Source organism: Drosophila hydei, unplaced genomic scaffold, assembly GCF_003285905.1.
Source record: "Drosophila hydei strain 15085-1641.00,03,60 unplaced genomic scaffold, DhydRS2 tig00008121-arrow-pilon, whole genome shotgun sequence".
Classification (NCBI taxonomy): Eukaryota; Metazoa; Arthropoda; class Insecta; order Diptera; family Drosophilidae; genus Drosophila; species Drosophila hydei.
The window spans coordinates 2,667,873-2,692,795 of NW_022045832.1; the positions used below are offsets into that span (position 1 = coordinate 2,667,873).

Below are 24,923 nucleotides of genomic sequence, written 5' to 3' on the forward strand. Positions count from 1 at the left end.
CACTTCACTGGGTGACCCTCATATACACATCTATATTTTCGAAATGCCAGAAAAGAGAAAAGCACATTGTTTAAAATAATTTATTCTGTAGTTTATTAAACTTTTTTCTTTAGGGAATAAAAATATAAAATTCCTTGACGTCGGACAAAAAGTGCCCGCGTCTGAATGGCTGCCAAAAATGCTGCGGAACTTTGCCTGTACATTCGTTTGCTTGCTAGCTTTCGTATGATTCCGAACCGAACTATGTAAGTTATATAGATAATGTGGTTGAATTTCTCAAGCCGACTTTCGACAAAAATACAAATATAAAACGAGCTAAACGTAGGCTTAACCGAATCAATACATATTACAACTAATAGAATACAAGGGAGCTGCTTATCAATTAAGGTTTACTTGTAGAAGCCGGCAATAAGAGGCTGATGTTACGCAAAAAAAAAACAATTTTACATATTTAAACTAATTATAAATTTAGAACACAATCTTTTGTTTTTAAGCGATTACAAACGATTTATAAGAATTTACATAGACACAATTCAAAACATTACAAATGGATAAGAGATACATAAATTAAAAGCACGAATACGTGCGTGCCTCAAAATTATAGCATAAATATGCGTTTGTGTATCGCTTCTTTACAATTACATTAGTGTTTTCTGTTCACAAAATAATTTCAAAGGTGATGCTTAGTTACTTTTTGTTTAGCCAATACTAACATACTCATGTGTATGCGTGTTTGTGGTGTGTGGTGTGTGGTGTATTGTGTGTATGCATGTTTAAGTATATATATATATGTATATATTAGATTAGGCCAGTGGATTATTATTATTTGTAATAGTTAGTAAGTTCAATTGCAACAAACGTAAATACTCAATTTGCATGTGTGCATATATCTACATAAAATAGTTTAATCTGCTTTTTGTTTTTATATAATTAGAGATTTGTTGCTTCTTATGCATAAATATTTAATTACCTAACACTTTATATCCTTTCTTTTTCTTTTTCTTTATTTACAATCTAACACAAGCCCCTGTAAATAATCATTAAATGGTTGTCCACCGATTTGGCCATTAATGGGTTGATAATCTGACCAAACAGCTAACATATCTAGTAACAATACATATATATACATAAATATATATATATATATTGATCTTGACCGTGTGATGTGCAACATAGTTATTAATTTTGTTAAAATATATAGAATCTGTCAAGCCTTAATATACTGAATTCCATATATGGTAGCTAATACATATGTATTTTAAACATATTTCATATACACTTAAACCATCTTCGCCGAATACTGAAATCATCGAGTTTTCCCATGTTATTGTATGTGTTTGTGTTTGTATGCGTGTGTGAATGTGTAAATATACACTTTTAGTAACAATATATATATATATATATATATATATATATATATATATATATATATATCGCACAGGTTATATCAATGGGTTTGCCATATACGGAAGTCCTATATGAGCACAAGTCGCGTAATATTGTGGTGTTATTAGTTGTTTATATACGAATATGTATGGGATATATATTTTATATAATATCAACGTTTTAACTCTTACATCTACAACTGTTTTATCTACGTCTACTTAAAATATATGCTATCAAATGAAATGTATCACGATTGACCAAAAATTAGATCGAAATAACCGTTAACTACACATGTTGCTTGTTTCTTCATTGAGTATGTCCTGGACAAGCGCACTGCGCCGTCCACTTCTGGTATTATATATATATATATGTGCTTATATATATGCATATTAACTTTTGCCTAGTTTAAGTACTTGCGGCATCGCTTTGAGCCGCATGAACAGGGTATTTTCTCATCTTCAAATGGGAATTTGTAGTCATACGTCAGCTCCTCGCCCTGCACGATGCGACGCAGGGCAAAGATTATGATGTGCTTGTGCCCAAGTATATCAACGACTTTCGAGTAGCAATTCGGCTGCGGAGGACGGAATCATTAAGATTATAATATCGATTTACAGACTCAAACTAATGCTCTGCTACTCACCTCACAAGAGTGATTGATAAAGCGTGCCGCATTGCCACGCATTGTGGCATCCACAACGAGATTGTCGTCAATCTTGAACATATAGCAGCCAATGCCGCGGCTGTCATAATACCGTTCCCGCTTGTCCGTCAGCGTAGATCGTATCAGTTCTCCGGCGTACTCGATAACCATTTCACCTGCGTAAAAATAGTTACTTAACAATTAGCTGGAGTTGACGGCAAGTTTAGGGACTTCACGTACCCGCTTCAATATCCTTAGTGCAGTAGAGACCTCGTCCATGGATGTGTGAGCGAAATACGCCAACGTAATCCTTGTAGGTCTCCTTCAGCGTACGGTATTTCATGGCCATGGGAAGATTGCTGCCAGTTCCACGTCTACAAAGTCAAACGTGAATTAGTTAAGTTCGCCAATCAGTCAAAGTAATCAACCTACCTGGGCACCAGTTCGTTATCTGAAGGTTGCACAAACACCTGTATGGGCTGCTTGCGATGCCTGGACGCCAACCAGCTAAACATATCATACTCGGAGCGACTGCTGTACGGCTCGCAGCGAGCACATTCGTATGCGTTCTCCTGCAGGTCCTCCTGATCTGAGCCGTAGTCAATAAGCGCCTGACCATCTGTTCCAGCGCCAAGAATTTCCGCATTGTTGCCAGCTACGCTGGCCACATGTCCAGCTCCGGAAGATGTGGATACATTACCATTGCGCTTATGATACTTGGGCGTGTATTTGACGCACTTTTCGACCCCTGGTAGCTGCTCGATTAGATACTTCAGTGCGTTGGTCTTAAGGCCAATCATTTGCACACCGCTCATATCAGCCAGCGGACCCTCGGGCAGCGGCGTGAGACCGTGAGCTCGCCGTGCGACTTGCACAGCTTCGAATACCTTTTCCCAGATCTCGGCAATTGAGCTCGACTTGTAGGTAAAACCATCTTCGCTTTGAATCTCGTACAGCAGATGTGGCCCGCTTATCCTCTTGGGGTCACGCATTGACGGCGGTTGCTGTGGAGCAGCTGCTGTAGGCACCACATTAGGCTGCACGGTATCCGGCTGCTGTGGTAGATCTAGTTTGGGTTTCTTCAAATCCAGCTCAACGCCCGCCTGTAGCTTCAGTTGCAGCTCATGTGCTTCGGCCATTTCGTTAATGTAGCTGGCCGCTGCTTCCACTGCTGCCGTCTCCTCTGCGGTGGCTGTGAAGGCTTCATCATCCGTAGCCACTGACCCAGCGCCAGTCGAGGCCAGCACATCCTCAACCATTTGCTGATACCCAGCGCTCGCTTCGACTGTAGTCGCCGTGGCTATTGAATCGGCACAATCATCGTTTGTCAGATTGTCTAGAATTTTGCTGATCTTCTCCTTTACCGCCGGCTCCTCGCTATCGGACATCTCGTGGTCATTACATGCTGATGTTGCCATCTTTAAACTGAAATCGTCATCATCTTCCTCATCCTCATCGGCATCATCCAGCTGACTGAGCCCCTCATTACCGATGCCGTTCTTCAGACTGCCATAGTGATCTTCAGTCTCCATAGGCACCTCTTCAACATGGAAGCCATGTTTTTCAAGCAGGCAATTCTCATTAGACGTTAGCTGGAAGCCATTATTTACTATATCCATATGCTGTTGCTGTTGTTGATGTTGCTGTTGTTGGCACGATGTGGACTCCATGAGCATGAGATCGTTGCTTTTGGGCTTCTCCAGCTGTTGCTGTGCCTCCGACTGCTTCTCGAAGACGTGTTCGCTGTAGATAGGCTCCTGTTGCTGCTGTTGTAACTGCAGCGTGGTTATAGAATTCGTCTGCACTAGACTATCCAATGTGGCGCTCGTCTTGAGTTCCGTATCGTAGCCAGGAGATTTCTGTTCCTGCTGTGCGTAACACTTGACCACAGGTTTCTGGGTGGATGCCACCGAGGCAACTGGCTCCTCTATGGGCTTAGGTGGCGTTGGCGACTGCACCACGATGTCGCTGTTCAGAGACGCCGGCTCCTGACGCTGTTGCATGGGCAACACCCGGTTCGTGGGCCGGCTATTTATTGTTATGCTATTCTGCGGCGCCACAGTGGTGCTGTTGTTAGCGTTAACGGCTATCGGCTGCTGCTGCTGCAGCGGATTGACCACATTCGTGGGTAACGAATTGCTGACATAATGCTGCAGCCTTGTAGGATTACCATTTATGAGAAGATCCGTCTGCTGCTGTGCCTGTTGTTGCTGCAGCTGCTGCGGCTGTTGCGACTGCTGCTCAAGCAGCTGTATGGGCTGTGCCTGCACCGTCGGCGTCATCACGAACTGTGTGGTGGCCTGTGGCTCCGATGCGCCCACTATGCTGATGATGGGCTGCTGTGTGGTCAGCAGTTGCGGTACGGATAGCTGTTGCTGTTGTTGTTGTTGCGACTGCAACTGTTGTTGTTGCTGTAACTGCTGTTGCTGCTGTTGTTGCAGTGGTGCGGGCAAGCGCTGTTGCAGCAGCGACACCTTGGGCACTTGATTGGCCACTGCTGGCGACTGTTGCTGCTGCTGATGCTGAATTGCACCTGCTGCCGTGGGCAGTTTGGATGCCGGCTTCATAAGCTTGGGCTTCACCTCCACCTTGTGAATGGGCCTGATCAAGTTGGTTTTCTTCTGCAGCGGCTTCGATGCTATGCTGGGCGGGGCGCCACACGTGGTGCCCGTCTGATGCACCGCTTGTTGTTTGCTCTTTAACTCGTTAGTCAGCTGTTGCCGCTGAAATTGTGACGTAAGTTTCGCACTAGCATGTCCCGTTAGTGGTTGCTTTGACTGTGTCTGCTGTTGCTGCTGGTGTTGCTGTGACTGTTGCTGCTGCTGCGTAACCACGTTGGTGGGCAGCACCTTGTTGACCACTTGGGGTTGCTGTGACTGCGGCTGAACCTTACTTAGCACCGAGATATTTGCTTTTGTCGCATTTGTATTACGCTTCATCTGTGCCACCGGCGGTATTTTTGCTGTAACCACCATTGGGGCCACATAGTCCGACATGGTCTGATGCGTGGATGTGGTGGGCGTAGTCTGAAACTGAAAGCCAGCATTCTGCAGCAGCTGTGTAGTGGCGTCGTCGGTTGTCTGCGACTGGCTCTGCTGCAGTACACTGGACGTATTCCAGCCCGAGCTGCTGCCCGCATCCACAGCATTGTTGAGCACCACATAGCCAGCGGGTAGATCGACAATCGGTTCGATTTTGCTGGCCTGGAATACCTGCGTCGTCGTGGCCGAGAAACTAGCGTTCTGGCTGAGCACTCCCGGCATGGCTGTAGAAACGAACTGTTGGGAAGACATCACCGTGTTTTGGACTATTGTTTCCAGACCGTAATACATGGGCTGCGTGGCCAGTATGACCTGTGGCGTCGTTGTGGCGAACTCCAGACCCGTGGCACCACCATTAGTAGCGCCGCCCAATATGAGCGGCTGCTGTCCTGTGTTACTCTGCGTTCCATCCGTTCCAGTGGTTAGCTGCAGAGTCTGCGGCTGGATGAGCGTGCCAATGACCTGAGGTTGTGTCTGCAGCATCTGCAAGCCCGAGTTGGTTGGAGCGGTGGTTAGCATTAGATTTCCACTTGCATCTGTTTGCAGAAACGTTGCACCACCGCCTGGAGCTGTCAAGAATGTGGGTGTAGCCGTCGTCTGCTGTGGCTTATAGTCGTTTGCAGTGGGTATCGAGATGTATTGCAGCGGCTGGTTCTGGCTGCCATCTCCGGTCACAAACGAAATGATGTTTTGTGCCTGCGTTTGCGGCAACAGCAACTGCGATGTTTGCGGCTGTGCGTTGCTCTGGAAGAGCAGCTGTGGCTGCAACAAGTTCTGGCCAAGCAGCTGGGTGGTGCCAGCGGTGACTGTGATGGGCTGCTGTTGCTGATGCTGCGGCTGCTGTTGCTGGGGCTGCAGCTTCGCCTGAATGGGCTTCACGCCTTGCGCTGATTTCAGCTGCTTCTGTTTAGCCGCCGCCGTTGCCTGCTGTGCTGCTTTAGTGGCCACCGTCTTGAGCGGCTTGCCTGTGCCACGCAGCGGCAGAACGATTTTCTTATCGCTATTGGTCGCCTGCAATGTTTGATATGTGGTCGTCGGCATTGCAGTCGGCGCAGTTGTCTGCAGCAACTGTGTCGCACCTCCATTGCTCTGTGGTATCTGTATGAACTGCTGCGTTCCATCCGGATTCGTGGACAGGGCTATCAGCTGTGGTTGCGCTTGCGTGCTAACAGTTGGCTGTGTCAGCGTAAAGCCGCCGCCCAGGTTGGCCGCCAAATTTTGTAGTGAGTTCGCATAGAGCTGCAGCTCATCGTTGCCATTGGACGTGGCTTGTGTGGCATTCGGCTGGGAGAGAAAGAAGCCATTGCCCAGAGACTGTGCCTGCAGTTGCAGCGCTTGCAACCCCTGTAGACCTCCGAACTGGCCCAAGGTGGCCAGGTTCTGGACCTGAGGAAAGGATGTCTGCAAATAGTTGAGTCCGCCAGTGTTGCCTAGCGTGGCAGCGGCAAATGCCTGTTTCTGCAGTTCATTGAGGCTCTCGGCGCTAAGCTGAGTGGTGCCCGCTGCCGTTTCGGACTCCGATTCGCTGGTGGACATAGGCTCACAGCTGGCCAAATGACGCTGAAAGGAATCGTAGTTGCGATATGTGCACTGGCAACGCTCGCATTTCACCTGACCCGTGAACTGAGCCGTGGACAAGTTGCCATCGCCGCCAATTATACGATACTCGGTGATCGAATCGTCCACGCCATCCATTTGCATAATCTTCAACTTGGCAGCCTCATCGCGAGATTCGCTCTTCTCGAAATACCGCTTTGCTGCACTCCACGTAAAGCTCTTGGTGCGCATGGCTGCATTTCCTTCCACGGGCAGCTCGTTGCTGCCGCAGATAGACTGACGCCGCGTGATGCCGGCAACGGTGGCCATTTCCTTTTTGTTGCGCTGATTGAGACTGAGGAGCACGCCCTCTGCAATGTTTTTGGAGAGCTTGCGCCGTTTAAAGACCGCAACACTGCTGCCATCCATCTTGGGCCAAGAACGAGTCTGGGCCGTGGCTGTTTTTTTGAGCGCTTCGCTGCGCTGCTTCGCCTGATTGGAGCAGCGTGCAGCGGATAACATGGCATCTTCAACGGGATTGCTGGCTGGCCAGCAATTGCTTAGCTCCAGTTGCTTGCTTAAGCTATTTGAGTTGCGCGTATCATCGTCGCAGATGCTCACTGAAGCACCCGTCGCTTGAGATGTCCCCGTTGTGCCATCCTTGGATTGCTCGCTCATGGCGAACAGTTCGGTCTTGTCGCCCAGATCCTCATACATAAATATGTCCAGCATGGAGATGCCGTCGAGCAACTCGTGCGGCAAGTCCTCGAATATGGCATCCTTTATCTCTGGCGGCAAGAGGTCCGTATTCTGTTGAGGTTCCTCTTCGGTGTTCTCATCGGGGGAAACATAGGAATTGGGGAACTCGGCCCAATCCGTTTCCAGCAAATCGCTACGAGCTAGACTGCTATGCCAGCGCGCTATCTGCGCCAGTCCTAACTGCACTAGGGAGCAATTGGGATTGGTGTGGTCCACAGTGAAGTTTCGCCCCGCATCCAGTGTCAGCGTCGTCGAGTAACTGTTCTGTATCGTGGTGCGCACCGTGTATTCCACGATCTTCCAGGGCTCCTTGGACGACCAATAAAGTCGGCTGCACAGGAAGTTGATCGGAACAATGGCTTCAAAGGAGTCGGAGAAACGCGGCACAATCGAGCCCAGTTGTCGCACCTCTAGCGATCCAATATGGAATTGCACTTTAGCGGGCTCAATCAGCTTTTTGCGCTTACGATCGAGCTCAACATAAACTGGACGCGACACCTCGAAGTTCGTTTCAAAGGTAACGCCCGGAGAGCCATTGGCTTTCAGCGCATTGCGGGCATGTGCCGGACAATACATAGACTTGTCGGTGAGGAAGGCACAGTCGATGCTGCGCGCACAAGGATAATGATAGTGCTCGCCGCACGACTTCACATTGCAACCAACTGTGGCGCCTCGATTTCCGCAAACGGTGCACTTAATCATGCGACCACGTGCCACAGCGCTGTGCACATTCTGCAGCGAGCCGTCAATTTCCTCAAACACCTCGGCGGACCACATGGCGCAGTTCGTGTGCACCCAGCAGTCGTGACCACAGTAAAGCAGACGCGCTTCCTCTCCAGAGAGTCTCTCGCCGCTCTTGCGGCAGAAGAGGCAAACGCGCGTATCAAGTCGCGTCTTGACTGCACAACCGCCCAGATCATCTACGTCATCCAGTGGTATGTCCAAGAGACCAGCACGCGATGGCTGCGTTGCTGTATGATGGTCGGCATATGTCGACGGTGATTCCTCCAGTTCCTCGTAGCCGCACGACTCAAACATATCCTCTTCGAGCGCATCTGTGCAGGCTTTGGTCTCATTCTGGAACCAGGGAAACTGTTCGCTAAGCAGCTCCTTGTAGGCTATGTCTAGCTCATCACAGTTGCTCTGCTGTATTACCTGGCTCATGTCGTAGTTAAACTCAGCCAGCGAAACGTATGCATTGCTTGCGATCTTTTGCTTAATGTCAACCAAACTGAACGATTGTGACTGGCTCAATGACTGCAGGCAAGTGCATGGCACCGGCGTCGACGGCTTTGGATTGGCACAGTGCTGCTCCTTGAACTCGTAGACGTCATCGCTGTTCTGGCTCTCACCATCGCTGCCCAGCCCGTTATAGGTAAACTGTAACGCCTTGGGCTGTAGCTTGCCTTGACTATGAGCCTTGCCGCCCGCACTGCCTACTCCATTTGCACAGCTACAACGCAGTTTCTTGCGTGGACTGAGTTTTAGCAGGGCGCAAGCTTGCCGCGATTTGCTGAGCAGCTTAAGCACACTGTACAGACTCGACTTGAATTCCTCCATAACAGCTTGTCGCCATTCGTCCGCTTTGTTGCGGGAGACATCGCAACGTCGAGCACATTTTTTGCATATGAATTCAATGGATTCGGGCAGCGTGCTCAGGAGATTGTACTGTTCGTCGCTGAGGCCCTCGCACTTCGAGTGCACCCACTGGTTGCAGTCGCCACACTCCATCATCTTTAGGTCGAAGTCGTTGTCGTCATAGCACTTTTGGCAGATTGGACAAAAGTTGCCCTTCTTGCGCAGTTTAAAGCAAGCGGTGCACATGGGCAAATTGCCCACAAACTTGGATACCTTGGTGGTGGCGCAGGACTTACACTTTAAACAGTTCACGCAGATGAGAGGCCGATCAGCCCCCAGGAGCCGCTTGCTGGTGCCCAGGCAGGTGCTGTGATAGTTCTTCTGGCACTTTTGGCACTTCACCTTCGATCCGGACGACATGTTGCACGTATAGCATACGGTACAACGTGGACACAGCCAGTTAAGCCGTTGCGTCAGCTGATTCAGTGCCGCATTGGAAGCCGCTGAAAGGGCGCAAGCATTATTGGACGTATCCAACAAGCTGTTCATCAGCGTATCCTCAAAGGAGCTGTGCTTCAGATTGTACTCGTCCAGCACACAATACTGATGATAGGGCTCGCAGCAGCAGGCGCAAAAGATAAGGGGATCCAAGCCCGTTGAGCCGCACAGAAAACACAGTGCTCGCTGCGCAACTGTTTCCGTGACAATCAACCCAAATCCCGTTTGACACACCTCAGCCGGATCATAGTTCTCCCAGAAATCGATTGAAATCAACACCTTCAGCCGATTGACCTCCTTGGCCAGCGCACGACGACTTTGAGGAGCAGCCGCTTGACTGCCAGCACTGCTGCTTGCCTCGTAGTTGCGCTGCTTTTTGTTGGCCACCAGACCGCTAGCAGCTGATGTCACAGTTGCCGTCGCATTCCGCGTGGTAACCTTGCCCTTAGACGAGCCCGATGTAGCTGTCGTCTTTTTAGCCTCTGTTTGCGTACTTGATTTGCCGCTCTTCGATTCTAGCACACTCTTAACAACTGGTTGGGCTTCCGCTACGACTTCATTAGCTGCTGGTTTGCAGGTGGCACAATTATCGTTTTCGTCGATGATCATTTGCACGGGCAGCGGCGACTTAGGCTTTTTGACGTTGGCCTCTGATGCAGTGGTTGGTGGTGCTGCCTCTACCGCAGCCAATTCATCTTCCTCGTCGCCAAATGTGGCTAGCGGCTGCCCAAGGACTATGGACGCACTGCGACACACGTGTTTTACACGTGGCCCCTTTAAATCAATGCGTTGCCGCTTCAAGTTATCCGGCGCCGTCGTTGTGGAGGTTGCCTCAGCCGTCTCCATTGCACTGTTGGTGGTCGTGGCGGAGTTAGTTTGAGATGTAGAAGAGCTATTGACAGGTGTTCCAATTGCAGTTGCTGGTTGTTGTTCATCCTTTTGAGTCTCTGATGTGTTGGCCTCAGTCGCCTTTTTGACGCTAGGGCTGAGCTGCTTATCACCTTCCTGCTCCTTTGCTTTCTCCTTGTCCTGCTTGGCTTTTCGCGTTGTTTTGTTTGGCGCGATTGCCGGTTCACTGATGCTGGGCCCAGGACTTACACGAACAGCCTCCGTGGATGCGACTTTCAACTCTTTCGGTTTTTTATTATCGTTGGCAATTTTTAAGAACAGCGGCTTTTCGAGTATTGCGGGACGAAGCAATGGAGTACTGCCAAAGGTAACATTATTCTCTGCAAGAGGATTCGACTTGATGCAGTTAACTGCAGACTCGCCACTGGATTTCCACATGATGGTCGAGCTTGAGCTTGCAGACGTTGCTGAGCTAGTCGGCGCTGTAAAGCGCATGCTTGCCGTTGGCGACAACAGCTCCGTGCACTTGTCATCCTTGGGTGCAGTCTCTTCGCGCATATTGGCGGGCAAAATGGCACTCAAGCGGCTTCTATGCGCCGTGGGCAGCTGGAATGCTGACATGCACTTTTTTAGCCAGCACGCCGTGCAGCGCTCCTTGTAGAGCTTCTTGAAGTTCTTCAATTGGCTCTTGGTCGATTGTATGCTGCAGTTGCCACCTGTATTGTTAGGGTTAGAAATTATTTATTTGCTTATTACAACGATTTCAATAGCTGCATACCGTCTGTGCCTCTGCACTGTAGCTGCTGCACGGGCTGTGTGGGCGTTGATTGCTTGGATATCTTTGTCATTCTGGAGTTGAACTTGCGACAAACCTCACAGGCAATTGCACCATATTTTCGCGCCAGCGCCGCCTCCTTGTTATTTACTGGTGCTGAGCAAATAGCACATGACGTAGCTACGGCTACACGTACGAAAACGAAATTTATAAATCATATATCACAAGAACTTTGATGCCATGATTCCCATACCTGAATTTGCATTATTGAGAGAGCCAAAGGATAAAGCATTTACTGACGAAATGGCACTTGATGATGCAGGCAATGGCACCGCTGTGGCTAGCTTAGCGCCTACAAACGATCCACTCTTGTCAGTTTGGAATTGCAGGCGCGGCTGACGCATCACAAAGCTGCTGTTGAGCTTCACGGAGCCAAAGCTAGGAAATGTTTCCTTCAAAAGCTTCTGGCCTAAAGCTGATGACGTTGATGCTGACGACGAAGACGTCGAGGCGAGCGTTTCGTTGGCAAAGTCACCAAGCCCAAAGTAGTTCTTCGGTTTGGGCTTGCTAATGACATCGCTGGTGCTCTTCTTGCTGCTTATCCCGCCCACGTCCAGCAGACGCTTGTTGGGCTTTATGATGCGAGATGAACGCGTGCTTCGTTTGGGCAACACGAAATGTTTATCCATGACCAGCTGCCTATCCTCGTCATCCTTTTCTTCCAGGCTAGCCGTTGTTTCGGCATTCTTCTCCGACGGCGCCTGGTCGTTGTCGTCCACCTCTTCATCATCAACGTCCTCATCATCCTCGATATTATCGCTACTTGCCGAGCTACAAATGATAATTAATGTTTGTGTCTTGTTAAGTATTTCATAATATTTGATACGTGTTTACGGAATTCATATTCCGTTAAATATTTCACTAATTAGTATAAAGTTTTATATACTATTAATTACTTACCCATCATCGTCGTTGTCTTCAGATGTTTTGGACGGAGGCTCCTGCTTTCGAAACGTGACACCCCCCGAAACGGCGTCCTCATCGTCGATTGGGGCGCCAAAAGCTCGCGACAGGCCAGAGCCAAAGAGACTTGTGGAGCTGGCTTCCTGTACGGAGGATGACGACGCATGCACCGAGCGAAATTTCAGCGAGTTGAGCTTGTCGATGTTGGAGTTCTTGTTGAGTATTTTGGACAGTATGGAGGGACGCACAATAAACTCGCTGCCTCTGCAATAAGTGAGCGGTCGATTGAGGCTATCCTTCTTCATGATCGAAACGAGCGGCACCCGATTGTCCGGATTATAGAAACGCTTCACGACCGACTTGTCATCACTGGTTTCGAGTATGTTCTTAAAGGTGACCGTTTTCTTTTGCTTTGTCGCCGTTGGGGCCCCTGGGGCAGCGCTCGTGCCGGCCACGACATTGGCATTTGGACTGGACCCATTCGATTTGACTGCAGCGACAGTGACTTCTGGGCCGGCCTCATTGCCCATTTCGATTGAAGTCTTTAGCTGGAAAAACGTAAACGACAGGTTAGTCATAAAGGTTCCACTCGATGTCTTTTAGCCAATCAATAATGCATGCAAGTAAAAACAACTAAAAAATGAGCAAATAACAACTACATGCATGCTCGTAAAAACTAAAGCAGGCGAACAAGCATGCAAAGCAAAACAAAGCAGAACAAAGCAGGGCAAGGGATATGCGAATAGGAGTATGGGATGCAGATACAGGGTACAGGGTACAGGGTGCAGGGTGCCGGGTGGGGAAAGCAGTAAGCAAGTGCAAGTTTTGGGGGAAAAACGAGTTATGTGCAGGTACAGCCAGGTAGGTAGGTAAGTAGATAGGTAGGCAGGCAGGCGGGGGAAAGCGCGAAAACGTCATAAGAGCCAATTAAGCAGGTAAGCGAGCAGCTCACAAGCAATAGGCAGACAGGCAGGCGATAGGGTAACCACTAGTTAGTTAGCAAGTAAGTACAATTCAAGTCCGGGGCGCATAATTTAGCGCCCGACTTGACGGGGTTCTTATTTACATTGCCTGAAATGGGGCAGAATAAGCAAATAACACGCAACACACAAAAGACGAGACACCAAACAAAAAAACAACAAAAAATCACTGAGTTAAATCGGCTTTAACTTATTTATATACACACATATATATAAGTATATGTATGTGTTGCATGTAGGTGTATGTGTGTGTGTTGCATTTATAAAGCGGGCGCGTATCGTGTGTGTACAGTACAACATGATCTAAAGAAATCCACTTACCATTGCAACATCTTCGCCAGCGCCTGCTGCTGCTGCTGATGCGGCTGCTGCCTCGACCACTTTTGTCTCGACGCTGGCAAAGGGGTTCGCTAGCAGGCCAGTAGCTGTGCCTCCCCCGCCCCCAGCAGTTGCTGCCAGTGACGTCCCAGGCATGCTTGACGCCGACGTCGACGTTGACGTCGTTCCCGCTGTCGCCGCCAGCGCAGCTATCGCTAAAGCCGTCGCCTTTGTTGTCGTAGGAGCAGATGATGATGAAGACGATGAAGGGCAATTAAGTTGCAATTGCTGTTGCTGTTGTTGCTTGAGTTTCGACGTTGAAGGCAACATCACCTCCGCTCTGGCCAGATTCAAGTTTTTGAATTTTTTATTGCCTCCTTTGCGTGCACGCTGCAACGCACCGAGCCCAGGCCCAAAGGCGGCAGCACCAGCAGCCGCAGAGACAACGAGGGCAGCAGCGCCGGCTGTTGCCTTCTTGTCATTGCCGCTGTCATCGTCGTCATCGTTATTTGTGTCCTCGGCCTCATCGGGCCCAGCGGCAATGCAGTTGTTAGGCTCGATATTGTTGCCTTGATTTTTGCATTCCTTGACCTCAGCCGGCCCTGCGGATGCCGCTGTGGCGCTCTTGTGGTGACTGCCTCCATTTACATTGCCACCATTTGTAGTGCTGCCTCCGCTGGATCCATTCCCGGTGCTGCCGCCACCTTCGGCTGTGGCACTCGCAACTCCACTTGACGCAGCGCTGTTTCCGCTGGTCGCCGCGCCGCTTGGCGCATTATCATCGTCATCGTTATCACAATTGTTGCCTTTCTCCCGCGACGCTGAGCCGGCGCTCTGTTCGCCCTGCTGATGCTGCTCTGTTGCCGCTGTGGATGCAGCGCTAGCCGCCGCCGCTGCATCATCCTCCAATTGCAGGACACTTATCCGTTTACGATTGATCGACTTCGATGGTTTCCCGGGGAACTTAGAGCGGCCCATAATATACGCACTTGCTGATCTTTGATTTTTTGCATTTGTATTTGCATTGGCAAATCGTTTATGTTGACCCGGCTGTATTTGCAACGCGTTGTTGGCGGCACAAACTTTCCTTGCAGCGGCTGCTGGGAACAATGCAAAATACGAAATAAAATAACAACGTTCACGTGAGTCGAAAATACCGGTATTAGCAACGCGGGACTACAATATCAACAAAAGCAGCGGCAACAGCTACAAGAGAAACAACGTCAGCCAATGCCTGTAACCGAACCGCGTTTGGAATGCGTCAATTTCCCCCTTGAACACTCACAAGCACTCTCTCACATACACGCACACAGGCAAACACCCGTGGGCCGTTGTTGCTGTGGTTACCGATTCCACTCTACTACCCTCTGCTCCCCTCTTCCAAAAGCGCTTTACTCGTTTCGTTAGTTCGTTCCTTTTTCGTTTTGTTTAGCTCGTTTTCGCGCGCGTTCCTCGCTCCTTGCTTTGCAAATTACAACTACTAAAGCCGAATGGCCGAAGGTGACGTCGCTACGCGCGGCAGTCGCTTCGATTGCTTCGTTGTTTTGCTTCGGGTCTCGTGTATGCTCTCTGCCGCTCGGCACACACGAAAATATACACACAAACCGCTCTCTCGGCTGTCGCTCTTTGGCGCTCCTGTCGCTGTCGCTGCCGTTACCGCTGCCGCTGCTGCTAAAGGTGCAATTGCAGCTGCCTTTGTCTCGCTGTTATTATTGGTTCGGCTCCTGCAGACGATTGCCACGTCTTGCGTGACCACCAGCACACACACCACCTTTTCACTCAGCTACCACTAAATATATAGTTTACAAAAAAAATCGTCGCAATAACAACAACGGCTGCTTCTTAGCTCCTTAGCACGCGTTCGTCTTTGTCGTTTGCAGACTCCTGTCGCGCCCTCCCTTCCTGCTTCTCCTAACACCTTTTTACGCTCTCGCTCTAGCTAGTGCTCGCTCTTGCGACGCGTTAATCGCGCCGCTCTTCCGACTCCGTCAACTTCTCATCGATGTTTTAAGTGGTTTTTCTACTTCGGACTTGAACTTTTTTCTACTTCGCAGGATTTTCTTGTTATTCGCTGTTGTTGTTGCTTTTGTTATTTTTTTTTTAGCTAGAAATTGAAATTCTTACTGTTGTTGTTGGTGTTGTTCTTGTTGAAGCCCACTACCCTGTTAAGTGGTGGGTTTTCCTTTATGACTGCCTTTTTACGACAGTTTTTCTTTTCTTTATGATGTCTTATGGTGACGCGAGCATGAAAATTCTTCTTTTTGCGCGTTTAGTTTTTCTGCGTTTTGAGTTTTTGGTCGTTGTATTTACAATTTTCCACATTGCTGTACTTTCGCGAAACGTTGCTCAACTATGTTAGCAGTTCGGTCGCGTCTGCCACATCAAAAACATCATCATCATTATTATCATTATGATCATTTTCATTATCATTGCAATCATCTACATCATTACATACTAGCAACACACTCACACTTATACTAGCACACTTTTTGCGCATTTATATACTTTAATGTGTGCGCGTATGCGTATGCATGTGTGTGTGTGTGTTTGTGCGCGAATTTTTGTCTTAGCGCGATTTCTTGAATCTGGAAAAATTATTGAAAAGGGGGAAAACAAAGTAGAAATTTATTAGTTCGCTTCGTCGCAGTTGGCAAACAAGTTCAGATTTTTACTGTGTGGGTGTGCGATGACTGTATGAGTGTGTGTGTGTGTGTTTGTGAGTGTGAGAGTGAATGAATGAATGGGTGTGAGTGCACGGGTGAATGTATTTTATGTGCTACTGTTGTTGTTTTTGTTGCTGCTGTTTGCAGGAGCTGCATGTGACGGTTAACCAGGTTTGCTGCTGAACTACTTAATGGCTGATGGAATAAGAATGAGGTGAAAAACGCTCAACTGCGTGTGCGCCACTCCACTCCACCCCCACCTCTATACCCATCTCACTCTAGCGATGACTTGTTATTGCAGTTTTCCTCTTTTTTCCTTTTTTCTATATATATATTATTTGTTGTTTCTGTTGTTTTAACTAGCTGCTGCTGCAATTGAGTTGAGCCCGAGCATTGGATGCATGCATGCATGAGTCAGTTCGTCAGTTCGTCAGTTGGTCGGTTAGTCTGTTGGTCGGTTCGTCAGTTCGTGCTGGGCTGATTGTTTTTGTGCAAAAAGGTGTTTGTATTTGCCTAGAGACACACGACACGGCACGACACTAGACGACCCGGTAGCGGCACCAATTACCACAACAGTTACTGCTGTTTCTGGCACCACTGACTTGTCGGCCTGGCCAAAGCTGGTTAGCTGTTAGCTAGTTAATTATGCAGCCAGTCGATCATGTCAACTGTACCCCAAGTGCAGTTTTGCTTTATAGTTTGTTTTTCTTTGAGTACCCTGTATGCAGCAAATTGCTTAAGCAGGGTATGTGCCTTTAGTTAACCATCTACAATTTGTTAACTTGGAGTTTAGAAAAAAATAACTTCATTCCATATTATAATATTATCTAAAGATTCCACACACAAATATTATTTGAACATTGTAAAGGCAGATATCCAACTCTTATTAAGAGACTTTTTATATACTATACAAATTTATATATGTATATACATATGTAGTGTTTTTCATTGACTTCTCATTAGACAGAATATATTTAAGAAGTGCGTTACAGACATGTTACAGGATAGCTTCTTAGTTGATCAGTCTGAATCACAGCACTCCAGTTTTATATTTTATATATATATCTGGACAGTCAATAATTTAGCTTCCCATATACATGCATATATACATACATGTGTATGTAGATAGTCTACAAGCAACTGTATCTGAGATTGCAATTTAATTTGAAGCTTGAATTGCTCGTAGTCCATTTTCTTTTTATCTGCGACATGTAAGCATTAAGTTCAATACGATCGAATATCGCTTAAATGTATATAAATACATTCGATATATATGTGTAATTATATGTAAATGTGCATGCACATTGCGATTGCACTAATTGCAAACCGAGATTGATATGAATTATATTTTAAGCGATTTATAGTGTGATATATAGAAGTTTATCAGGTTTTTACATGCTAAATATATTCAATCCATGTAGTGAATATTAGCAGTTTATTTACAGCTGTGATTTGTTATTGTTCTTTATACGAGATAAGCACATCGTATTGCATTGACTTCTTCCAAGTTTCTGCTGAACTGAACATGATGAAATGCATCTAAATGTGCATTCCGATTGAGTTGTCTGATGATGTCATGATGGGCGCATGCAAATGATTTTAATTGTGAGACAGAATCGATGGCAATTAAATAATAGGTATTTTAATCTATGTGAATATTGATGCACATATTCACATAACATGACAGATGACATAACAAACTAAAGGTTAATTTGCTCAAGCTCAAAACAATTGTCAACAATTTAATACTCTCCAAGTCGTTCGCACACAACACAAGCGTAACAAACTACAAACTACGCTTTAAATTGCAAATTGAATACAAAGTGACACATAAAACTTTGCCTACTAGAATTAATAACAACGCGGCGTTGACATCAATTAAGTAAATCGCTGTAATTAGACATACATATAAGCATATGTATGTTTGTATATGTATGCTACACTGCACTGGGGACCATAGTGGAACGCTGCAATATTGAACTAATCAATAAAATTTCTATAGACGACAAACTGCGATTGAATGACATTCAAAAATGTCCACAAAACAGCAAGCGAAAGCAAATCAAAATATTGATAGCCGAGAGAGAGTGGGAGAGCAACGACTAAGATATATCCTGTTGTGCTTATGGTTACAGGAGGAAGACACCGAATCAAGGAATTATCTCTCGAGAAAGACAGACTCAACTCGGGTTTGATTTTTAAACTTAATAGTTCACTTGTCAACAGCATTTACATTTACTATAAATGCTAATAGGAATTCAATAAAATGAAGAGGCTTAAGCTGAAGTTTATTTTTCATAATCTAAATACTGGTCTAACTCGGTCGAGCTCATCGTCTCATCATCAACGCTATCCAAAGAGCAAGCCCTTCATTAAAAGTGTATAAAATAAACAACTGATGAGAATAATTTGAATACTACAAATAAATAAGAGTCACGCGAGTTGCGTGGCTTCAGGTGGAGACAACAAGCAACACCCATACACACACATATGTATGTGTATGTGTGTACGTATTTGACAATCTCCAGACGCCGATTTACGAGCGAGGCAATGTATGCACACGAATCGAGACGACCGAAGCCGAATCGATACGAAGTAGGAGCCGAGCTAAAACGATGGCAACAGCAACGACGTCAAGGCGCGAGGCCGCACACACACCTTTAATTTAATTGCCATCAATTATGGTAAAAAGATTAAGAAATCAAAACAAGCGCAAAACGTACAACACAACATGAATAAGGCGAATGAGAAGCAAAACGAAACGAAACATGAAGACAGACTGTCACAGAGACACGCACAAGCACAAGCACAAGCACACGCACACACGCTCAGACAGGTAGGCAACAGCATAGACAGAGACAGAGACAGCGACAGCGACATACTCAAACAGTCGCACACACAACTTGCAAATTGCGAGTAATTGAGCAGATTAAAGTCAAGCAGCGACAGCGACAGCTACAGAGGAGGGAGCAGACCAGACAGTCAGGCAAGCAGGCAGGTAGGCAACAACAACAAAAACATCAACAACGATGCCAGCGAGATGTCGATTGAAAACCGAATCGACTGACGAACGATTAAAAACGTGAGCACGACAATCACAACGAACTACTAAATAGATACATACATACATACATAAACTCAAATATGTGCACAAAGAGCGCGACAAAATATGCACACACATACACAGTATGTTAATTTGCATGAAATTATGCAAAAGTGCCCAAATTATGTGTACGTATGAAGGCATGTGCAGGCAGCAAGAAAACATGAAAAATGAGACCAAAGACCAGTGTAAATAAAGAGCGCAATGGAGCCGAACAAGAGAAAGCCAAACAGGCCAAGCGGAGCAGCTGAAGATGTTGAATTAAGCAACAAAAGACAACAAGCAACAAATGTGTCCCGTCCAGAGATTAAAAGAGAGCGGCTAATACCAAGAGATAGAGATAGAGAGAGCGCGCGACAGATGAGAGATGGAGAGTGCCGAGGCCAAAACGAACCGAAGGTGGGGGCCAATTAATGAGCCTGAGAGCACATTTGCGGGGGTGTGGGAGAGTCTGAAAGAGAGAGAGAGAGAGAGCAAAAACTTGTATGTGTGTGTGAGTGCGGCAAAAGCGATTGAGGAGGCCAAAAAGACGTTCAAATCAAAACACGCAGTAAAGGTGAAAGAAAATGTGCGCGCCAATATGTGGGAGCGCAGCCCAGAACTGCTATATGTATGAATGTGTGTGCCTATGTGTGTTTGTGTGTGTGAGTATATGAATGAGCATTAAACGCTGAGCGCGAACTGATGTTTGGTGCTCAATTGCCACGAATACGAAAGCAACAACATCAACAGCTGCAGCAGCAGCCAATTTTAGCTGTTGCTCTGCTACTGTTGTTATTCGAATTAAAGATGGGTGTTAGATATTTTGTTGGCACGATATGGAGGCACACCTCAAACGAGATTTTCGTTTCGTGATTTTTCTATTCATTCAAAATGGGAATTTGCGCACATTAAATTGGTTTCAAATATTAAGCGCAATCACGCAAATATTTAGGCATCTCGTGTATGCCCGTGTCACGACACTCGCCCAACTCTAGTTTGATTTGCTTTTGTTGACGTTAGTAATTGGTGGTGTTGGTGGTGGGTTCTTTTCAAGTGGCAGCAGCTGCTGCACGTAATGCAAAATTTCGGCACAAAATCTAATAGAAATGAAAACTAATATTTGGCCAAGCAAATGTGTATTTGCGAGAGGTGTTCATAAAGTTGTCGCTAGTTGCTGTTGCCGCTGCCCCAAACTTTGCGTCTGCTTAGCAGAGCGTAAATATAGGCGGCAACATACTTGCGACGTTCCAATAATTCAGGCATTAGCCTATGGCCCACCGGCTGCGGCTGTTAACTTTTGAAAGACAAAATGTTGCATACATTCAAACCTGCACACACACATATCCACATTCAAATGCAAATACTCAATATGAGCAATTACTCATTTCGCGCATAGTTCAAATGCTCACAGATTCGGAATTCGCCGTTTTATTTTTTTTTTTGATCGACAAAAAATGCCAAAGCTAATATGGTGTCAAATGAGAGCACGCGTGAGAGCGAGAGAGGGAGGGACACACACACAAACAGGCATACACACACGCATACATGGCATATGCAAATAAATATAATAAAAACACGTAAAAAATATTTCGTAATTATTCATCAAAAAATGATCATCGGCGACCACAGCGGCGGCAGCAGCTATCAACGCGGCCGGCCACGACTCAACAACAACAATAAGAATAACAAAACAAAACTGAGAGAGCAATAACAACAATTTCGTATTGTCGTAAGCACGACTCGGGCCAATCGATTTGCCAGTTATTCATTTTATTCTACACACACCCATAAAAATATATATTGTACATGTATATGTGAGTGTGTACATAATTTATTAAAAAGCTTTAACAGCAAGGCAAGCGATCAGCGCATTTTTAGTTATAAATACAAACACTTGACCGCATTGGTGCGTGCGAGATGCAAAATGTGGTAGACAGCGGGAGAATGAGAGCGAGATAGCACGAACATTTGATTTCAAATGAGAGCTTATAACAAAAACAATTAACTGTAGGTACTCACTAGACACATTAAACTGTTATTTATTGATGCTGCTTTATTGCTTTGTTTGTTGCTCCTAACTGCAGCGTTCTCTCTCGCTCTCGCATATACTCACACATACACTTAACACTTAAATGTGCTGTGTGGTGTTTTCCAACATGCTTTCTATAGTATTTAATAATGCGCGTATATTTGTAAATAACTAAACGACGTAGATACAAAAATATTGTATTTAGATACAGGTAACAGTATAATTTGTAGACTTTTGCTATTGGGCGTCGCGTCGCGCCTTCGGTTCAATGTAAACTAACTACAACTACACATGACAATTATCTAGCTAAGTACGTTTGTATATGTATGTAAATGAGTTGTTAGTTTAAGTGTCAAAATGCATTTGTTAGAAACGATACGATTTGATGACTACATTAGGTAAAAAAAAAAAACAAAATTAAAAAAAAAAAACAAAACTCGAGCGTCTGACTCATCGACCAAAACAAATGCGCCGACAACGCCTGGATGTAGCCTTATTTTGTATTTACCTTTCTCTTGTTCTTCCAATATGATATTACGTTGTATCCAACTATTTTGGGTTTATGTCAAAACATAATTCACCTTGCAGAAATGCACAGAAACTCACAAACAATATTTAACATTCAGCATTCAACATTTAACGCACACGACTTGTTCGATATTCGGTATTTTTCGTTTTTATTTTCGTTCACTTATTTGTTGGTTTTGCTTTGCTCTCGCATTCGCCTGCTTGGCGCGCTGCTCTCTCACCGATACGAGCACACAAAACAGCGCAACAACACTCACGCATACAATTGCACATTCGACTCTACTCACGCTCTTTCTCTCTCTCGCGCCCGCGCGTTATTTATACATATATACAGCTGCGTGTGTGTGCGTGAGAATGTCTGTATGTATTTTACGACGATGAAAAAAGCCTGCCTCTTCACAAATCAGGTTTGCAGCCTTTTGATTTCACATTTTTATGCATTTTCCAATGCAATTTTCATTTCAATACACTTAATAGATCACTTGTAAACACTTTTTACAATTAATTATCAATTTATTGCGACATTTTAACCGTTTTCTACGAAATTTCTCGAGGAGCTTCTGAACGCTCGCAGTTGCCAGATATCTTCGCGTATCGATATTAAAATGTCATCCCTGCGCAGCTAACATGTAATCGGCATAATAAATACGCTAATCGGAACACATAACTATCGAATTTATTGGAAGTGAAGTTAATCCTAAGTTCCTCCAAGAATGAAAATGAATGAATGAATGAAAATAAACTAAGCTATCAGGTATGATTTACGCTTTTGTTAAGACTTACTGCAAACTACATTGATGTTAAGCTCATATGGTAATGTTACACGAAACAATTAGCGACACCTGTCAGAATTAAATGGAAACATTTGAAGCGGTTAAGTTCGAATGAAGGGAAATTATTTTACATTTGTTTCATTTAGTGTTTTCAATAAAACAGTGTAATTACTTGTGGCTTTCAACTCCATATGAAAAACTCTCTTCAGAGTTAATAAAACTCTCCTGTTGCGAAACAATCAAGTTGTAACTCCGAAGACTTTTGTTTACCGAATGCCGAAGTCGCGTCTTCTTCTCAGCCATCGAACTACGCAAATCATCCAAGCGCGACTCCAGCAATTCGTTTATCTCATTGACCGCTGAGATCACGGTCTCATCAATCGGAAAACACGTCAAGGCGTTCTGGAACATTGTTCGCAACGTCTCCACAAACTCCTCGAAGTTATCGAATTGATTTTCCTCCAGTTTGATTCGCAGTGTTTCCCAGTCCAGTTTCTCCTCGGCATCGTGGTCGTAGTGCAGATTCTGGCCATATTCCCGCCACAGATCACAGCACCGGAAGGGCCAGTTGATGCTGCTGCGCTTGCGCTTGGTCAGGCACCGGAGCAGCCGCTCCGCGTGGCTCTTCTCCACGAGGTAGTTTTGCCACTCGAGCGTTATGTTTGGGTTCACCTCAAACTCAATGGGCTCCGAGTCAAGCAGTGGATCGGGCTCGGCTTCTGGTTCCGGTTCGGGTTGGCGCTCAGACTCCGCCTCGGCCTTCCACTCGGGCTTGCCTTCAGCCTGGGGTTGGGGCTCATAGCGAATCGCAGCCTCGACCGGCGCCATCGGCCACACAGCTTCCTTGGCCACCTTGGCTGACTTGGCTATGGCTGGCTCCACATGCTCTCGGATTGTTTGGATCTGCTGCGCTGGCTCCGCCTTGCGCTTCCTCATCGCCGCCTGCGGCACCAGCTCCGTCTCGTTGTTCAGGTCGATGAAGGAGAGGCGCGTGTAGAAGGCGCTTCGCAGCTCCTTGCCAGCGCTGTGCACCTCGGTGCCCTCCAGATTGTACAGCATGCAGTTCTCGAAGATCAGCTCGAAGTCGTCCAGCGCCTCGGCCGCCTGCCAATAGTAGTTGTTGTTCAGTCGCCGGCGTATGGTGGTCAGGTCCATGGGCTGCCTGATCACGTTGTGATAGTCCGGTATGCAGAGAGCCACTGCGTCCACGGGATACCTGAAGTAATACGACCAGCGGCTCTTCCACAAAAACTTCAGCACGGACTTCAGGCTCTCCAGCACATTGGTGCGCCGGCCACGCCTACCCGGCGGCGGCATCACTGGCGGCTGAACGATCCCATTCACCGGCTGCACGTACGGCTCGAAGCGTGGCGGCATTTCCTCCTTGCGTGGCGCACCCAGCCCCAAGTCCATCTTCACTTGATTACTTTATAAGCCTTGAAGAATAGATAGAACTGACGCCAGCTAAGCATTCGCTCTCGACTGACAACAAAAGCGAAGTCACCAAAAATTGTGAACAAATTTTTGAAATCATTTTGAATTTTAGAAATCTTAAGAATCTGAGAATCCAATATGCGGACTTGGCTAAAAAAGTTAACTCTAGGCGAAAGTTCAGCTCTTCTAAATAGTATTTTTAAACATTTTTAGACACTTTAGGAGTTTTAAAAATAATAAAATAAAAAATATAATAAAAAACAAGTAACAAAAATATTAAAATTAAAAATAAAATTTGACTTAAATTCACAAGACGCAGTCTAAATCATAAATTAGAACTTAAATAAAAAAAGTTAAATTTAAATCTTATATTCTTTAAAACCACTTAATGCTAATATTTATATATTTTTAGAATAAATAAAAATATTGCCAATTACAAATTTTGTAAAGCAAATTGCTCAGAATCCTTTTGAATTATATTTTTTAAATTAATAAGTTAATAATTTAATTAAGAATTATTAGCTTAATTTTAATTCAAAATAAATAATGAAATAATTTATATAAATAAATTAAAAAAAAAGTTTTATTATTTATGTGACTAATAAAGTTTTCGTAAAGAGCAACGCTTAAAAATGTTTGACCCCTAACAAAATTGAAATGAGTTCAAATTTCTGAAAATTTTACTAGGCCATAAAATTATAATTAAAATATTTGAACTGTTAAAAAAAAAAAAAAATATATATATATATATTATAATATTTAGTATTTTATTTAATATTTAGTTTTAAGTATATTTTTTAGTTTTTTAACATTTATTTTAGAAACCCAATTTTTTTACAAAAAAAAATTTTGTAAGAATTGTAAGTTAAATATTTTTAAGTATTTGCATATATTGTATTTTAGTATTTTATTTAGTATTTTATTTAGTATTTTATTTAAAGTAATTTTTTAATTTTTGAACCTTTAGCTTAAAAGGCTCACTTCATATATAAACAAAACCAATTCAAACACTCAAATGATTTGCTCTGAGCTAACCGACAGTTAAATAGATGTAACATCCAGTTGACAGCAGGTCTGTGCCGCTT

The 24,923-nt window shown here is 45.4% G+C and overlaps 2 protein-coding genes across 4 annotated transcripts; both read right to left on the reverse strand.

The window, feature by feature from the left end:
* Positions 1-1,440: 1,440 nt before the first annotated feature.
* On the reverse strand, positions 1,441-22,217 carry LOC111593273 (histone-lysine N-methyltransferase trithorax). 3 transcript variants are annotated; one of them, XM_030224958.1, is made up of 10 exons: positions 21,612-22,217; positions 15,451-15,911; positions 13,330-14,423; positions 12,026-12,576; positions 11,319-11,896; positions 11,069-11,251; positions 2,462-11,006; positions 2,270-2,403; positions 2,030-2,205; positions 1,441-1,960 (listed from the first exon to the last, which is right to left on the reverse strand). In XM_030224958.1, the coding sequence occupies exons 3-10, from the start codon at positions 14,302-14,304 to the stop codon at positions 1,787-1,789; spliced, it is 11,316 nt and encodes a 3,771-aa protein (XP_030080818.1). In that variant the 5' UTR covers positions 14,305-14,423; positions 15,451-15,911; positions 21,612-22,217; the 3' UTR covers positions 1,441-1,786. The 3 variants fall into 3 exon arrangements, with proteins under 3 accessions (XP_030080818.1, XP_030080819.1, XP_030080820.1); XM_030224959.1 differs by having other exon boundaries at positions 13,330-14,426; XM_030224960.1 differs by lacking the exons at positions 13,330-14,423; positions 15,451-15,911.
* A 305-nt stretch (positions 22,218-22,522) lies between these two features.
* On the reverse strand, positions 22,523-23,868 carry LOC111598071 (bromodomain-containing protein 3). Its single transcript, XM_023313105.2, has one exon. It carries the CDS (start codon positions 23,815-23,817, stop codon positions 22,573-22,575), a length of 1,245 nt encoding a protein of 414 aa, XP_023168873.2. The 5' UTR covers positions 23,818-23,868; the 3' UTR covers positions 22,523-22,572.
* Between the last annotated feature and the right edge of the window lie 1,055 nt (positions 23,869-24,923).

Coding starts and splice junctions, on each gene's coding strand:
- LOC111598071 (XM_023313105.2), bottom strand. CDS start 23,817: ATGGACTTGGGGCTGGGTGCGCCACGCAAGGAGGAAATGCCGCCACGC.
- LOC111593273 (XM_030224958.1), bottom strand. CDS start 14,304: ATGGGCCGCTCTAAGTTCCCCGGGAAACCATCGAAGTCGATCAATCGT. Junction 11,007..11,068: donor ACAGTGCAGAGGCACAGACG/GTATGCAGCTAT, acceptor CTAACAATACAG/GTGGCAACTGCAGCATACAA. Junction 2,206..2,269: donor CACTAAGGATATTGAAGCGG/GTACGTGAAGTC, acceptor ATTTTTACGCAG/GTGAAATGGTTATCGAGTAC.